The 18650-nt window shown below is 41.8% G+C and overlaps 1 protein-coding gene across 12 annotated transcripts in view; it reads right to left on the bottom strand.

Moving 5' to 3' along the window:
- BIVM (basic, immunoglobulin-like variable motif containing) overlaps positions 1–18650 on the bottom strand; it is a 41886-nt gene that overhangs the window by 22820 nt on the left and 416 nt on the right. For 2 of the 12 annotated variants that reach the window (XM_087864983.1, XM_087864985.1), the window contains exons 2-3: positions 12287–12882; positions 6546–6672 (exon numbers count right to left, since the gene is read on the bottom strand). In XM_087864983.1, the coding sequence (XP_087721109.1) occupies positions 6546–6672; positions 12287–12761 (602 nt within the window). In that variant the 5' untranslated portion in view covers positions 12762–12882. Of the gene's footprint in view, positions 1–6545; positions 6673–12286; positions 12883–14075; positions 14236–14283; positions 14458–17560; positions 18648–18650 lie in introns of those variants that run through there. The other 10 variants (XR_015725890.1, XR_015725889.1, XM_087864991.1 and 7 more) reach the window with 10 other exon arrangements.

Genomic DNA, 18650 nt, shown 5'->3' on the forward strand with positions numbered 1-18650 from the left:
TGCAGACTTCCAACCTCCAGAACTATGAGACAGTTTCTGTTGTTTTAATCTACCCAGTTGACGGCACTTTGTTCTAGTAGCCCTGGGAAACTCATATACTCATCATCCTCCACCAAAGACTACAAACTGGTTTACATCCACAAAAGAAAAAACCAGGGAACATATTATGAATGATTTTGTTTATATCTATTTGCAAGGCTGTTTAAAAAAGAACTCCTACCCACAGAAATGATCCTGGCTTGAGAAAGCGTTGGCATTACAGAGCTCTCATTTGGAACTCAAAGCTAACTTCCGTAAGTGCTCAGGTATTCATAGTTCCCACCAACGTTCTGTTCTGCAACTATATTTCCTACAGATGGACTTAGCAGTCAACATGACTCGTTTCCTACTGCTTTCCCTTCCTCTTGTCCCCTCCAGTATCTTGGGTGGTTTACATTCCTTGTTGAAGGCTAAGAGCCATGAGTGTTATAGTCACTGAATTCTCACATGATTGGGAGTCTTGCTTCCCCACTCGAATGACAATGTGAATGTGACATTTGGGTGACTTTTTCTCTCCTGAGAAACATGACTCCACTGTAGCTTGGCAGCCAGTGCTGCCATGGTGAAGACCGAGACCAAAGGGATAATTTCCCCTCGTACAACTGGTTTTGCACCGGGGCGCCCAGTACTCCTTGAACTTCAGTAACCCCGCTAGAACATGCCTTGGTGCTCATCAATCTGTATCGATTTTCCTTTCCTGGGACACAATTTGCCCTTTCAAATCTGCAGACTCTAGCCTTTCCTTATTTTGGGAACATTCCTTCCAGTTGTGTCTTCAAATTATTTTTTTGTTCTATTTGTTCTGATCTCTTCCTCGAGAATACCAGTTGATGCTATTAGGAGCCTCTGTCTGTTATCCTTACTTAGCTGTTCTTTTTTTTTTTTTTTTTTTTTTAAGATTTTAAAGTAATCTCTACACCCATTGTGGGACTCAAACTCACAACCCCAAGATCAAGAGTCACACACTCCATTGACTGAGCCAGCCAGGCGCCCCAATACTTATCTGTTCTTTAATCATTTTTATGTCTTTGTTCTTTTCCATGTGAGTTTTGTGCGATTTCCTCACACTGGCTCACCACTGACTTCATTATGTTTTTCACTGGGTTGGGTTTTTTTTCCTTGCTCCTAATGTGGTTTTCACCTCTACGATGACTTTTTTTCTTTTTCCCTCCACTTCTTTCCAAGGGCATGTCAATTATTTCCTTCTGTTGTCATATAATCTCTTCTTTGACTTCATTTTGAGAAATTGTGTAAATAACAACTTTTTTGATATAAAGGGCTTATTCTGAATTTTAACTTTACTTCCTAGACTAACTCTCCCAAAGATGTATATGCCTTCCGCAGCTGTCCCTGTTTTTTGCAACTTTTATATACATATATCAAGTTGCTTTCGCTATGATTTTTACTCATCCTTGAATAGAGCCCATTATCACTGAAGAGTTGTCTGCTGTCTTCGACTCCCCATCATCAAATCTGCCCCCCATTTTTGTTTTTTTTTTATAATTTTGGTAGAAACACAATATAAAATTTACCATCTCAACCACTTTTCAGGGTACAGCTGAGTAATGTTAGCTATATTCATATTGTTGTGGAAGAGATCTCTAGAACTTTTTCATCTTTCAAGATTGAAACTCTACACCCACTGGACAACACCCTTTATCCCCTCCTCGCAGCCTCTGACAACCACTGTTCTACTTTCCATTTTTATGAGTTTGACTACTTTACACTTCATAAAAATGGAATCTACAGTACTGATCTTTCTGTCACTGGCAACCATCATTCTACATTCTGTCTTTATGACTTTGACGACTCTTAAGTACCTTTTAAAGTGAATCACACATTATTGGTCTATTGTGTCTGGCTTACTTCATTTAGCATAATGTCCTCAGTGTTCATCTATGTTGTAGCATGTGTCAGAATTCCTTCTATTTTAAGGCTGAATAACATTCCATTGTAGGTATACAGCACATTTTCTTTATTCCTTTATCGATGAGCACTTGGGCTGCTTCCCCTCTCAGCTGTTGTGAATAATGCTGCAATGAACATAGTATGCAAATATCTCTTCAGGATCCTGCTTTCAATTCTTCTGGGTATATACCCAGAATTGGGATTACTGGATCATACCGTGCCTTAGCGCAGGCAGCTATAACAAATTACGACAGACCTGGTAGCCTCAACAACACTTATTTCTCACAGTTTTGGAGGCTGAGAAGTCCAAGATCGAGGTGCCACCAAATCCAGTGTCTGGTGAGAAACTGCCTCCTGTTTAGCATATGACCATCCTCTCGTTGTATCCTCACATCATGGAGCAGAGACAGAGAGGAGGAAGCAAGCTCCCTCTTCCTGTCTCTTCTTAGAGGGCACTAATCCCATTCGCGGGGGCTCCACTCTCATGACCTAATTACTTTCCAAAGGCCCCACCTCCTAATACCATCACCTTGGGGGTTAGGATTTCAATGTATGAATTGTGGGGAGACACAAACATTCGGCTCATAACATACATTCTATTTTTAACTCTTTGAGAAACTTCCATACTTTTCCATAGGGGCTGTAGCATTTTATAATTTTATATTCCTACCAACAGCACACGAAAGCTCCAATTTCTCCACATCATTGCCAATAATTATTATTTTCTGCATTTTTGATAGTGGCCATCCTAATGGGTATGAGGTAATAACACATTGCAATTTTGATCTGTATTTCTCTGATGATTAATGATATTGAACATCTTTTTGTATGCTTGTTGGCCATTTGCATATTCTTTGGAGAAATGTCAAATCAAGCCTTTGCCCATTTTTTAATCAGGTTCTTTGATATTTTTGTTGTTGTTGAATTGTAGGAGTTTTTACATATTCTGGATATTAGCCCCTTATCAGATATATGATCTGCAAATATTTCTCCCATTCTATAGGAAGCCTTTTCATTGCATTGACTGTTTCCTTTGATGCACAGAAGTTTTAAGGCTTGGCATAATTCCATTTGTCTATTTTTGCTTTTATTACCTGCGCTTTCGGTGTCATATCTCAGATACCGTTGTCAAATCCAATGTCATGAAATTTCCCCCTATGTTTTCTCTAGGAGTTTTATAGTTTTAGATCTTTGCACTTATGTCTTTAATCTATCTTGAGTTCATTTTTGTGTATGGTGAAAAGTAAGGGTCAAGTTCATTCTTTTGCAGGTGGATATCCACTTTTCCCAGCACCATTTGCTGAAGACACTGTCTTTCCTCTATTCTGTGGTCTTGGCACCCTTACTGAAGACTGTTTGCCCATTTGCATGAGTGTTTATTTCTGGACTTTCTATTTTGACCCATTTGTCTACATATCTGTCTTTATGCCAGGACCACACTGTTTTGATTACGTAGCTCTGTAATGTTTTGAAATCAGGAAATGTGTGGCCTCTGTTCCACTCTTGCCATCACTCCATTCCCAGCAATTCACTAGAGGCACTGTCCTTGGCTGGAAATGAGGGGGTAAGATAACGGAGTGGCAATCAGCTCAGCAAGGAGGTCTCCTTCCACAGCCCCTACCTGCATTTCTGTAGTGCTGGACTGGATGTCCACCAAGGACTCCAATGTTTCTCCACCGATGCAGCTGCTCACACCCCTGGATCTAACCAAAGGGTCACCAGATGGTTTCAGGACTGCACACAAACATTAGGAACTGTGCTGTCTGAGGCCCACAGTAGTCTGTGCAGCCCTTAGTGTCCTCTCTCTCTTGGTCCAGATGCACAGGATTTGAGAAGCTTGAATTAAAACCTATGGTTTAGGGATGTTGCTATTTCTTTGTTTGAGGGAAGATGGTTTTTCCCTATTTTTTAAAATTTTCTTCTTATTATTTCCATGGGTTTGAGGTGTAGGGGCCAAGGGCAGGCCACCCCAAGATGGGCCACTTTGGCATGAATATTATTTTGAGTTAAAAGCAATCCAAACCCAGCAGATTCGAAAAAAGCTCTTTACCTCCCCCTCAACTGCCTGCTTTACCAGGAAGAGAGCTACTGACAGAGACTCCGCTTTACCTAAGAAACTTATCTGCATAATGGGGCAAACTTTGTTTTTCAAAACATCTCCTTTCACCTTCCTGCTAATGGCCTTCCTCCCCTTTGTATCCTCAGACTCCTATCCCTCTCCCTAGCTCACATAAGCTTCATGTTACCTCATTGTCTTTGGAACTTCCATGTCTTTGTGGATTCCCTAAATGCACGTTATCAAATTTTATTTTCTCCTGTTAATCTGTCTCATGTCAATTTGATTCTAAGTCCAGCTAGAAGAACCTTGAAGGGCAGGGGAGATCTACCTCCCCGACAGAGAGAAGGAATGGAGTAAAAAGACCTTATTCTGTCATATTTAAATCTCTCCCTTCCATCTTAAACACCTCTTCACAAAGCCTTAAGTCAACCCTAGGCACCCTTCAGATTGTCCCTATTTCTTCATCAATCCAAACTTGTTTTACAGGTCTTGCTCGTGACCAGCCTACAACTTTAACTGACTTTCTACTATTTCTTATGGGTGTTTCCACTCCAGCCCTAATCTTGTAATATTCTCAGTGGGAAATGAACTTGTCATCCTGGTAATTTTTCCCCTCAGGTTATTTCTCCCGTCTATCTTTCTTCATCCAGGCCTTTATAGCTTCACCTGTTATACTATTAAAATACAATTATCCAAATTTGTTGTTAAAACATATCTTAAATCCAAGGGATTAGAAGCAAAAATGGGCAAAGCCTTTCTCCAAACTAACATCACTGTTTTTGATTCTAGGGTCTTTCTCCAACACAATATACTTATTACTATCAGTTTATCTTTGTAAAATACTCTTTTGTTAAGAAATCATCAATGACTTCTTTCTACGTCAGAAGAAAAAAAAAGCTGAATCCCTAGCCTTGTATCCAAGCTACAGATCACGACAGGTGTTACAAAGAAAGAATACAAACTTTGGAGTCTGGCTCTCTTCAGTTTCAATACAAAATCTACTTACTCAGCATGTGCTGTTGGGCAAGTTTCTTAGCTTCTCTGAGCTTCCCTCCAGACAAGCTTGTCTAATCTTCATTACCAACAAGCAAGACACTCTCCTACCACCCATTCAAAGACCTCTGGACCCTCCATCCCCTCGGATTTCTTCTCTTAAGACCTAGCTCCTCAGGGAAGCCTCTCATAACACTGAGCTCCTCATTACCTCCTCTCATGTTGGCAGTTTATTCATACCCATCATCTGACAGCTTGCCTGAGATATTTTATATTTTTCTGCTTAGTTCCCATTTCTCACCTAGGTTTTAAACCTTGAGAAAACAAAGACCATGTTTTATGCATCTCTATATTCTCAATCCATAGTAAAGGGTCCAATCTTTATTAAATAAGTGATAAAATCTAGGGGCGCCTGGGTGGCACAGCGGTTAAGCGTCTGCCTTCGGCTCAGGGCATGATCCCGGCATTCTGGGATCGAGCCCCACATCAGGCTCCTCCGCTGGGAGCCTGCTTCTTCCTCTCCCACACCCCCTGCTTGTGTTCCCTCTCTCGCTGGCTGTCTCTCTGTCGAATAAATAAATAAAATCTTTAAAAATAAATAAATAAATAAATAAATAAGTGATAAAATCGAACATTTTTTAAGCATCATACAAATAATTTCTAAAACCTCAAATCGTAGACTAGTAATATTTAAAAGCTGTCATTAATTAAACATTTTTTTCTTTAGAATAAGAACTGTATTCTAAGGAAACCAAACAGCCCCAGCTGATGAGTGAAATTTCTTCTTATTAGAACAATATCGCCTAATAAAAGGAGAAGAAATGATAGCCAACAAGGATTCAGACAACAATTATCAATAGGTTTGGCTAAAACCAGCAGGCGAAAAGTTGATGGAGACAGGATATTAGCCTGATGCCACTGATTACATGATGGTTGCAGAAGGGGAACAAAAAACCTTGGCAATGTGGGCTAGGCTGTCACCACCGAAATCCAGTGATCACTTAAAATCTAATACTGGATGACCAGACGCTATGTACCTTCTGATGTGATGCGATACAGAGGACACGGGAGCACGGTTAGGCAGTATTCTTGCCTAAAATGTTCAACCAGAATCTAAACCAAGTCTTTATGTCTAATTTCCAGCTTTCAGGAAATAGTGAGGTTATAGAAATAATTTAGACAACTAGCAAAGGAAAAAATTAGACAAATCCAAAAGGTACTACCCTCTACAAGATATCTGGCCAAGTCTCTTTAAGAAGTCAATCTCCTAGAATTAAAAAAACAAAACAAAAGAAAAAAAACGGTGAGAGAAGTGAGGTAAAGACTGTTCTAGATTAAGAGAGGCATATAGGCCACAACAAGCAAACGCAAGGTGTGGCTCATGGTTGGGTCCCACTATGAACAACCAAGCGTGAAGACACTTCAGAAAAATCTGGGAAATCTAAATTTAGCCTGGCAATCAGATACTATGGAAATACTGTTAATTTTATTCAGTACGACAATGGTATTGTGTGATTAAGGAAAAAAGTCAATTTTAAGAGATTACCATCTTCTGAGATCTAATACTTTCCGCTGCTTAATATCTTCAAGAGGGGAATACTGAGGCCACTCCCTTTGATGTCTTCCTTTTTTATCTGAAGTTTTTTTCTTGGAAATTTGCTTCTTTACATTGCCTAGAACACAAGAATACAAAATAAGCAAAATGCTCAAGATGAAACAAACTACCATGGCAATACAACTAATTATGCCACTAGTTCTCAAAATACTTGCAAACATATTGAAGAATACATGTATCTTCAAGAATACTCCCCTGGCTTAAAGAGAGAGAATAAAAACAAGTTTAAGCAACCATGAGTGTTAGTTCATATCAGATTCTCATATTCCAATTCCTGATCTAGTTGCTTAGCTAGTAAAAGACTCAATCACAAAATCTTTGATTTAGAAAATCAAATTACCAACAGTAAAATATTTAACAAGGCCACTTTCCAAAAATGAATCCTTTCTACAAAACAATAAAAGCACATTAATGCAACTCGGTTAGGAAAGTAAAAGCACTAGATCCAATAACGCAATGATGTGACATTTAAAAATAGCTGCAGGCCTTGCAGAGGCCACAAAATGAATTAAGAATGATGAGCACACGTACATTATTAAAATGCAACTTTAGCACCAGAAACTGGAATGGAAAACAAAGTCTCCTTTCTCTGTGTGTGTGTGTGTGTGTGTGTGTGTGTGCGCGCACGCACACACACATGCACTTACGGGTAAATGCACGCACACACACACACACACACACACACCAATCTCTCCAAAGACACATAAGGCAAATAATAGTAGCTACCTAAGGGGGAGGGGAATTGGAAACTAGACAAAAAGAAGACAAAAATGAAATGAGACCTTGCACTGTTTAATTTTTACACTTTTTATTTCTGAATAATGCTAATGGATTACTCCAGTGAAAATTATTTAATTAAAATCTTAACGATAGAGAACAAACTGATGGTCACCAGAAGGGATGGGTGAGTTAGGTGATGGGGATGAAGGAGGGCACTTGTGGTGCGCACCGGGTGAGGTATGGAAGTACTGAATCACTATATTGTACACCTGAAACTAATATAACACTGTAGGTTAACTAACAAATCTAAATAAAAACCTTAAAATACATGTTAATAAATACCATTCAAGTTTCATGTTACTGAAATAGCATTAACATTTCAGACAGCTATGCGCAAATACTTAGGACTTCTCACACCTACTAGATTTTCAATGAAATAAATCAGTTATAAAAGTCAAATAAAAGCTAATGTTTATTTTTATGAGTTATGCATAATTATAAAACATAGATTATATAGATATATGCCTAGAAAACAGACATGGAAAAGGGCTTGTTTCATTCATTCAAAATGCTCTATAATAAAACCCAAACCAACCGGAACTCAGGAACTTGTGACACAGGGGATTTCTCTGATTTTTGTAAGATGTCATAATGACATCTGGGAAACAAACTGAGGGTTTCAGAGGGGAGGGGGGTGGAGGATTGGGATAGGCCGGTGATGGGTATTAAGGAGGGCACGTATTGCATGGAGCACTGGCTGTTATACGCAAACAATGAATCATGGAACATTCCATCAAAAACTAGGGATGTACTGTATGGTGACTAACAAAACATAATAAAAAATTATTATTAAAAAAATGAATTTAAGTAAACTAAAAAAAAAAAAAAGATGTCATAATGACAAACACTGCAATATCCAGAAACAAGCTTTTCTCTTTAAGTCTTCACAGAGAACACAAAATTTCTACAGAGCTGAAAAACCACTGGCAAACATGAGTTAAGTCTCATTCTGAAAAGTTTCTTTTCACTGATAAAATAGATCTTAGAGAGTAAGAAGATGGGAAAACTACTTTTCAATGTTTTTTCCCATGTCTTCATTGCCCAATAATGCTTTAATGCCCTACCTAGTTTTCCCAGCCACTTAAAATCTTAGAGGCAAATGAAGCATGGTAATCTGTGACCCCAGCAGCCCCCAGAGTGGTCTGGACCCGCATACTTCCTCTAAGGCTTACCTGAGCCTGCCCTCAGTCCCCTTCTACTTTACTCCCAGGACCCCCTGGGCTAAATAAGTGTGTGTTCCAAATGTGCACCCTTCATGAAATCCCCACACAAGAAGAGCCGGTCCCACAGGCAAAATTCCATTCAGTTCAAGAGAGGAAAGCTCTGGCAAAGTGGAAACTAAGTTTGAGAGGGGAACATAACAGATCAACACCTAAACCCTCTGTCTCCCCATCTCATCAACTCCAGGAACCTTTGCCCACCTTCCCTTGTCATTGTCATATTCCTTCTTCCATTCCTCACCTTACCCCTAACACACCCATCTAGCCCCAATACCAAAGAAATATACATACATACACGCCTACCTCTACTCACCACACTGTCTTTTAGAGAAAGGTCTGAGGATGGCAAATACAAGTAGAATATCTGCCATCTTTTTGACTTGAGGAACCATGGGACAGAGTTTTGGGTAATCATTGTCACTGGAAAGTGAGGTGGGTGGGCAACCCAGAAATAAGACAGCCAGAAAAGGGGAGACTCAAATTTTATGTATATATTTGACCCAAATCTTAGGCTGATCCTTGAACCATGCATGCACAGAGCCGACCCCAAACAGCACAGCTAAGGCTTAAAAAATTGGACAGATATTTGAAATGTCCTCCAGAGACAAAATTTGCAATTTTAGTCAAACCAAATTCATTGCCGCTAAAATTAAAAACAAACAAATGAAAAACTTAAAATAAAACACTCTTTGGAGGAATACACCAGAATCCAAAATCACCACAACATTTCCAATACCTCAGATACAACCCCAAATTACTGAACATGTAAAGAAACTGAAAAATGTGACACCTTCTCCAGGAAAAAAAAAAAAATAAGACCAACTCTGAGATGACCCAGCTCTTAAAACCAGCAGATAAGGATTTTAAAGTGGATATTATAACTACGATTTATGAGATAGATACAACCTTTCAGAAATGAATGAAAAGATAGCAAATCCAAGATAGGAAACAAAAACTATCTTAAAAGTGTAAATTTCAGAACCAAAAGATACAATACCTGAAACGAGTAATTCATTGAATATGCTTAAAAGCGATCTTTAAGAGATGTACTCTATTTTTTTTTTTTCAGTTATAAAATTTTCATCAAGATGAAGACGAATCATGTCTTTTCCTTTTGGAGTGTAGTTGACACATAATGGTACATTAGTTTCGGGTGCACAACGTAGTGATACCACAAATTTAGATGTTATACTCATCTCAAAACTAGCTACCATCTGTCCCTATACAACACAATTACAGAATCTCTGGCTATATTCCCTGTGCTGTATCTTTTATTCCCGTGAGGTTTCATTCCATAACTGGAAACTGTATCTCTCACTCCCCTTCAGACCCATGTTGCCCGTCCCCTCACCCCCACCCCAGGCAACCATCAGTTTGTTCTCTGTATATATAGGTCTGATTCTCTTTTTGTTTGTTTGTTTATTCATTAGTTTGGGATTTTAGATTCCACGTATAAGTGAAATCATATGGTATTTGGCTATCCCTGTCTGACTTATTTCACTTAGTACGATGCCCTCTAAATCCATCCATGTTGTGCCAAATGGCGAAATCTCATCATTTTTTATGGTTCAGTAGGAGAGATGGGCTTTAAATATAAAAAGATACAAGTTGAAAATAAATGGATAGAAAAGGACATACCACGCAAACACTAGTCGAAAGCACACTGTAGCTAGATTAACATCAAAGTCGCATTCAGAACAAGAAATATTACAAGGAATAATGAGGGACATTTCATAAGGATAAAAAGGTCAATGCAACAAGAGGAAATTAATATCATAATTGTGTGTGCACCTAATAATAGCGTTTCAAATTGCATAGAAGCAAAAATAAACAATTAAATTCAGAAAAGAGAACAATCATAGTTGATTTTTAACACCCCATTTTCAGCAATGGATAGAGCAAGACAAAAATTAAGTAGCAACACAGAAGATGTGACCAACACTCTCCAACACTTTGACCCAATAAATATTTATAGGACACTACAGCCAACAACAACAGAACGGGCAGGCATTCTTTCCAAATGCACATGGTACATTCACCAACGTGGACTGTATGATGGGTTCCAGAACAAGTCTCAGCCCATTCTAAAAGACTGAGATCATTGTGCTCTGTCCACAATGGAATGAAATTCAAAATCAACATTTAGCAAAAGCCCCATAAAATTTGGAAATGAAGCAGCACAGTTCTAAACAGTAACGCATATATCAAAGAAGAAATCACAAGGGAAATTAGAAAATACTTCACATTAAACGATAATAAAAATAAAGTGTATCAACAGTCGTGGGCTGTGGCCAAAACAGAACTCAGAGAGCAATTTAAAGCACTAAATGCTCATAGGAGAAGTCTTGAATCAAAAAGTTGAAGAACAAAGTAAACCCAAAGTAAGTAGAAGGAAGAAAATAATAAGCAAAATTCAGCAGAATAGCAAACAAACAATTGAGAAAATTAACAAAGCTAAAAGTTGGTTATTTGAAAAGATGAACAAAACTGATAGCACCCTGGCCAGAAAAAAAGAGAGAGAGAGAGAGAGAGAGAGAACATACATGACCAGTATCAGGAATGAAAGAGGAGTTATTACTGAAGACCCTGTAGGTATTAGAAGGATAAAGAGGCAACAACTTTATGGCAACAAAACCGACCACTTAGATAAAATGGACACACTAAAATTTGACAGAATTAATGGGAATCAAGACAACTCCATAATCACCATTAGAGATTTTTAATACCCCTCTGAAAAGCCCTCAGAAAACAGGAGAGATCACTTCCCAACCTGCCTTAGGAGACCGGCACAGCCCTAATGCCAACATGTGAAAAAGATACTACCAAAAATTTATAGACCAGTCACCCATAAAAAACAGACACAGAGTCAAACCTCCCAACATGCCGAGAATTACAAATTTACATGTTCTGTGAAGCAAGTTGAACTGGCAAATGCACAAGTATGGCGGTCTTACAAAACGGTCCAAGACGCCTAGATCTGAGTTCTACCTCTTACTAGCTATCAACTTTCCACAAGCAACTTATCCCCTCGGAGCCTCAATTTCTTTACCTATAAAATGAGGATAAGAATACCTACCACATAAAAATCCTGTATTACTTTGCGTTCAAAAGAAGTGAAAAGCAGTAGCTTGCGACAGGGGGCCAGCGCACTGCAATTGTGAGGCTGTGTTCTGCACCCGAGGTGAACAGCACCCTCTTAAATTGTGCAGGACACGACCTACTCAGTGGTACCTGGAGACCCTTTGGCTGCTCAAACATTTTAACAAGAAAAAGCCACAATGTTATATGATAGAAAAGAAAACCAAACATTTAATTGGAAAGATGAATTCATGTCTCTGCAAAACTACAGAACAGTGGCATATTATTCTAGCAACCTCATTAACCATTTCTAAGCTACCATATACTTATCTGCAATACCTGTATTTTACAGCATTCTTAGATTTTTCAAAGCTCTCAAAATGCACAGGCTATGTGTGAAGTTTCCAATGGTAACGCATTCATGAACTAAATGTCCTCTGCCCAAAGTTATTTTTTAACTACAGTGACAGACAACACGACAGCAATGTTCCTTGTTCATCATTATAAAAGGAAACCGTGTTTAATGGCAAGCTTAAACAAGATATATTGTTTTCTGATTATTTTCACATGTGAAATTCAAGCCTCCTTCCTTACCTGATTTGTGTTTCAAATTTGTGGTCACCCCATCAAATTCAGATTTATCGATTTCCCATGCAAGAGGTAGCTTGCCCAGGCTATTGGATAAGTTTTCCAAGCTGTTTTCTTCATTGTAAATGATTTCTGATGTACTCGTTGGGAGGCCAATGTATCTTGATGGATTATTTCCAGCAGATGAAGTACTATCAGGGAGGCAAGAAGAGCGGGTTGAATTTGGAGTTTTATAGATTGAGGTTGCCTGGTTGAGAAAGGCATAGTCTGAACAGATGGCATAAATTTTCTCCCGAGTGTGGGTCACCGGACAGCTCCACGGATAATGACCATCTCCTTTGGGACCCAAAGGTGCCCCCGAGGCACGAGTGCAGAAAGACTGGACAGCACCTTGTAGATTCTCTTCAGGAGACTTTCTCTCGGATTTGTGCTCACCATTTCCAGAATCATTTGCCCTTTCTGCTTCTGCAATGTTAGGCATTGAATGCAACTATAAAAGTTCTGTTAGAAGGAGAAGTTGCAACTCTTTCTATGATTTGAAAAGCAACTGTGACAATTGTTCACAGCATTCTACAGAAACTTGAGAGCTGCAGGATGGGCTCCTAAGAAAAGAGGGAGGAGAAAGAAACATCAACAATCCACCAGACACTACAAAGGCATTAAAAAAGGAATCAAGCATTTCACGTGCCTTCATTCAATAAATATTTATTTTACAACTACTATAGACCTACAGCCACAATCATTGGCCATGTGTCTTATTAAAAAATTGTTTTATAATAATGCTTTATAGTAACAAAAAAGAATTCAACTAAAAAAATGGGCAAAATATCTGAATAGTCACTTCCCCAAAGACAGTGTAGAAATGGCCAATAAACACACGAAAAGATGCTCAACGTCATTAATCATCATGGAAATGCAAATCAAAACCACAACAAGATACTATGTCACACCCAGCAGGATGGTTCTAATCAAAAATACAGATAATAAAAAGGATCGTTGAGGATGTGGAGAAACTGGAACCCTCATACCCTTCTGATGGAAATGCAAAATGGTCCAGTCACTTTGGAAAACAGTTCCTCAAACATGCACAGTTGCCATATAATCAAGCAATTTCACTCAAGGTATACATCTAAGAGGAATGAAGCATATATCCACACAAATGTTCATAGCAGCATTATTTATAATAGCCAAAAAGGAGAAACAATCCATTAGTTGATGAATGGATAAATAAAATAAATAAAATGCGGTATATCCATTCAATGGGATATTTTGGGGCAATGATAATAAATGAAGCCCTGACCCATGCTACAACATGAACGAGCCTTGAAAGCTTTATGCTAAATGAATAAAGCCAGTCATGACAGAGCCTAATAGTCTATGATTCCATTTATATGAAATGTAAAATAGGCAAGTCTCTAGTGACAGAAATTAGATTAATGGGTTACCTAAGGCTGGGAGGGAGGAGGAGGTTGGGGATAACGGCGTTTCTTTTTGGAGTAGTAAACATACTCTGTAATTGATTGAGGTGATGAACGCACAACTTTGTGAATATACTAAAAGCTACTGAATTGGAGATTTTAAACAGGTGAATTGTATGGTGTGTGAATTTCATCTCAACAAAGCTGTGCAGTCATCACCACAATCAATTATAGTTAGTAGTCACTAACTTCTGATCAGTCTCAGGAAAAACCGATTTTCAAGTCTACACCAATTCCTTTGGGGAAGAACACAGAGAACAGCTCAAAAAGCAACCAAGGGCATTTGAGGAAGCTGAAGATTTAGACAAAAGCAAGACCTTGGGGCGCCTGGGTAGCGCAGTCGTTGGGCGTCTGCCTTTGTCTCAGGGCATGATCCCGGAGTTATGGGATCGAGCCCCACGTCAGGCTCCTCCGCTGGAAGCCTGCTTCTTCCTCTCCCACTCCCCCTGCTTGTGTTCCCTCTCTCGCTGTCTCTCTCTGTCAAATAAAGAAATAAAATCTTTAAAAAAAAAAAAAAAGCAAGACCTTGATGAGTCAGCCCACTACAGGTGGTAGAGGAGGGTCCTCGTTGCAGGTGCCAGGGTGAGTGTGTCCACTTCTCAGGGGTCTAGCGATGTGGCTCGAGAGACAGAACCCACCCCGGGTGACCAGTTTGACCTTCACTAGTTAATATCTCTGCCCATTCACTTATTTAAAAAACTAGAAACGAGAATAGTTTTCATAAGTTACCGAAAAATGATTCTACAAAACCCATCATACAAATACTGAATGACAAAAACCACTAAGGCAATAAGAAATAACAGAAGACTGATGGCCACAAGAGCCATGATCGCTCAAGTGTGTGAGGAGAAACCAGTAAAGGTAATGCCTGTCCTTCGTGTAATTTCAGGCAACAGAGCTCACTACAAGGAGGACTCCACATATCCTAGAAAAGATTCCACTTTCTTCATTTTTAAGGAATGCTTTCCCTCTATTCAAACCTTCAGGTAGTAATTTTTCTAGTAATTGGTGCAGAATTTATAGTTCTTTTCAGGAAGGTCGGTTTGGCTGGAGCTTCACCACGGAAGACGGAAACTCCCAATGGTATTATTTCGGAATCTTTTTTCAAGAAATCCTAGGACTGCTTGGGGGTGCCTGGGTGGCACAGCAGTTAAGCGTCTGCCTTTGGCTCAGGGCCTGATCCCGGGGTACCGGGATCAAGCCCCACATCAGGTTCCTCCACTATGAGCCTGCTTCTTCCTCTCCCACTCCCCCTGCTTGTGTTCCCTCTCTCGCTGGCTGTCTCTATCTCTGTCAAATGAATAAATAAAATCTTTAAAAAAAAAGAAAAAGAAAGAAAAGTAAAGAAATCCTAGGACTGCTTGTAACGGATCTCTAGACCAGAAGCTTTTCTGCCTTCTCCTTCTTCCTCATCTCCTGGCGTCATGGTGACATTGGAGGAAGATGCAAAGAGGTCAGTGCGTCAGGTCGCACAGACCAAACTGGGCTTTTCTGAGGAGTCAGTTTCTCTGATTCTTAGCAGAGGAACTTCACAGAGAATTTTCTACTGATCTGTGACCCTCGTGTCTTTCTCTAAGAGTCAGCATGGTGGGCAGGGGTAGGTGTTATTTGTGGCGTTGGGGCTGTATGGGTGGGTTGTGGTAGGTGAGGCGTGAAAAAGAGCATAGGTCCCGGTAAGGGGTGGTGACCCAAGGGTGCTGGAGTCAGTCTAGGGGTGGGGGAGGGGAGGGGGTAGAGGAGGGAGAGAGAAATGCTCCAGGCACTACCCTTATCTCTACAGCTCCAGCTTAGCTTCTACTTCGCCAGAGCTTCCCTCTCAGATTTAATGGAATTGTGCCCGTGGCCCAACTTCTGTGTGGCAGTGTAGGGATGAAGGATGCTTGACTTGGAACATAGATAGAATATGCTTATCAAAAACAAAGACAAAAGGAAATGAGTGCATTTGAGCAAAAAAAAGGGTGGGGCTGAGCTTTCTGGAAGCTAAAGACAAGAAAGAACATAGCACTTGGTTAATAAAAAGTTTAACAACCTCGTTTTGTTTGTGTTTGGAGTTTGTTTGCTTTTAAATAACGGTCACTGAACAAGAAGGATCTCTTTGGTTGCACTTCTACAAAAAAAAAGTGAAGATCGTCAACGGAAGGACATATTTTATATTGATTGTCAATAAAAGCCAACAGTGGTCTAAAAACGTCCTCATTTGAACCTTGTTTATGGAATTTCTCTTTCAAAAATAGTGTGATATTTCTAGATTTTTATCATAGAAGTAAAACAAATGATAGAAAAATATTGTGAAATACCAAGATATTATACAGAAAATGACAATTATCCAAATCCCGTGACCCAAACACTGCTGGAGTTTCTTTCCTTCTCTGTCAGATGCATGTCTGTTCTCCCCGTGTCAATGGGAGCCCTTGGGGCTAAGGGTGCTAGTTACTATCACGTCCCCAGGCTTTCCCACAAGTGTACTGAACGCAAGTTATTACTGATAACAGAATCATTAGAGACAGCAATTACTGTATTATGTTGTAATTGTAGCCTCAAGAAATACTGAGATACAGAGGGGCAGTTTGTCCCCCCACTAAACAGCCTGCAGCTCCCACGTTTTGTCCTATCTTGTATCTCCTTTTGTTCCTATTTTTGCAAACCATTCCCAATTCCATCCCCACTCCTAGCACTGGGACCACCACCAACACCAGCCGGGCCCTGGGGTTGACATTTCAAATCTGGCCTGTGCAGAGATATTAGGAAATAAAGCTTGGACACATGAATGATAATATAACTCCCCTTCCTAAAACTTTCTGCTCTTAGAAAAAAGCCAACTCCTTGTCTGGCCCCATGATCTACTTCTTTATCTCCACCTCATCCCTCTTCCCCCTTCCTACTCACCCTCCTGTATTTGGTTAATTCCCATTTGTACTGCCCATATCCTTCAATGTCACTTTTGGGGGATTCTTTCTTTGCTCCCCAAACGAGGCTAGGTCACACTGTACATACTCAGTACCTTTCTTTCACAAGGCTTGCGGGGATTATCCTCACAGATGGGCATTTGTGAAAGTCTCATGAACAAATGGTTACTTTTAAGTGCCTACATCATTCCAGGCATTATTTTAAGCCCCGGATTAGAAGCCTAGATTCCAGGAGGATTTACTAGGAGAGGCCTTAGGAATCAGGATCTGGACTTTTAGCCAAGAGGGCTCTTTTTCTCCTCCCCGGTTCTCATCTGTGAGAACTGAATTTCCAGAGAGGCGATGCTGTATTAAGACTTTACAAAGATTGGTTGCAGGACCTAAGGCTCAATTTAAGGATGTATTCTTACGACCACGGCACAAGCAACAGAAGTACTGTTTAACTGTGAGTGAACAAAATTATATAAAATGCGCCGCTAGAGTAACGATTTTTAAAAGTCACTAGAACGAATTGTTCTATAAAATAAACGTTCCATTTTTTAAGGTCAATATTCATCGCCTAGCCTACATCCTTTTTGCGTTGTATTTCAATCCGTATTTTTAAATACCAAGTTTGCTTAGGGAACGAAGATCTTAAGAAGTGTCTTCAGCAAAGGCTCCCCCATAGGACAACGATTATGATCTCTATTCTGTATGGAAGGCCACGGAGACGCAGGAGCCTGGAAGCGGCTTACTGACGGTGAAATACGCGCCCCAGGGCTGGGCCAGACCCGCTAAGCCCCAGCGGGTCAGCTCTCGGTCCTTCTCCCGGGTGTCCGCCCCCCGCGCTCCGGGCCCCTTGCCGGGTCAGACCCGAGCCCCTCCCCCGGCTGAGGCCGCCGGCCTACGAAGGATACCCGGTTCTCCCGCGCGCCGCGGCAGCGTTCAACCCAGGCTCCCGGGCGGGCGAGCGGAGCTCCCCCCGTCCTACTCTGCGAAGCTCGCGGCGCCGCGGGGCTCAGAAGCCGCCGGGACCGAGGCGACGGTCTCGCAGGCGGATCCCCGCCGCGCCGAGCCGATGTGTGGTGAGGAGCGGAGGAGCGAGGCCGCGCTCTCTGCCTGCGTGGCTCCGGCGGCCTCCACGACCCAGGAGCGCTCCCCGGGGCCGGGCGTCCCCCGGTCCCAGTCCCCCGCAGCGAGGCCTCCGGGCCCCTCCGTCCCCCTCCCTCCCAGGCCGGAAGCCAGAGTTGGCCGCTAGAGGGAGCGGGCGGAGGCTGGTGGAGTGACCACCTCCAACCAGCCCGGGGGCTGGGGGACGCTCCCTGCGCCCGAGGCTCGAGGGCGGGTGGGACGCGGGCAGTTACTGCCCCCGGGCCAAGGAGGAGCGGCCGATTAGAGCTTTGAATGCACCAGTTGAGGTCATACTCACGACACTTGCAAAAAATAGAAAACAGAAAAGCCCCTCCTGGGCCTCCACCCAGGGCCGCTTTGGCCGGCGGAGCCACCCGGCCCCTCTAGGTTTTCGGGGCAGCTGGCAAGGGTCCAGAGATTAAAGGGAGAGAGAGCAGGAGGCTCTAGGTCCAATTCCGGAGCTGACCGTGACCCCTCCTGGCGACCCTCTGGCCGCGGAGCGGGCATACGGGGAAGAAGGGACGGCCACCGCACGCTCCGGGCCAGGCCCTGCCTTGCGTGGCGCGGAAACCCGCGCCGGGCAGGAGCCACCGGTATCCACGCGGGCATCTCCAAATCAGGCTTTGTTCCCGAGAGCACTCGTGCCTTATCTTCCTAACACTTCCTCCATCGTGCGGACCAGCTCTATCACCCCACTTTTTCCCGGGAGGAGGACGGGTACGGATGCGGCGGCCTCCACTCAGACGGCCCCGGGGCTCGGGAGAGGTGGTGGCCCCTGGCCACCCAGGCAGCATAGGCAGCGTCCCTAGCGGGCGGGCGGCAGCAGGCCCGGCCGGCGGCGCGCGGATACCAGGTGGAGGGACCCGCGCACTGGGC

This window comes from Ursus americanus, chromosome 10, assembly GCF_024610735.1.
Source record: "Ursus americanus isolate L20-20 chromosome 10, mUrsAme1.1.p, whole genome shotgun sequence".
Lineage (NCBI taxonomy): Eukaryota > Metazoa > Chordata > Mammalia > Carnivora > Ursidae > Ursus > Ursus americanus.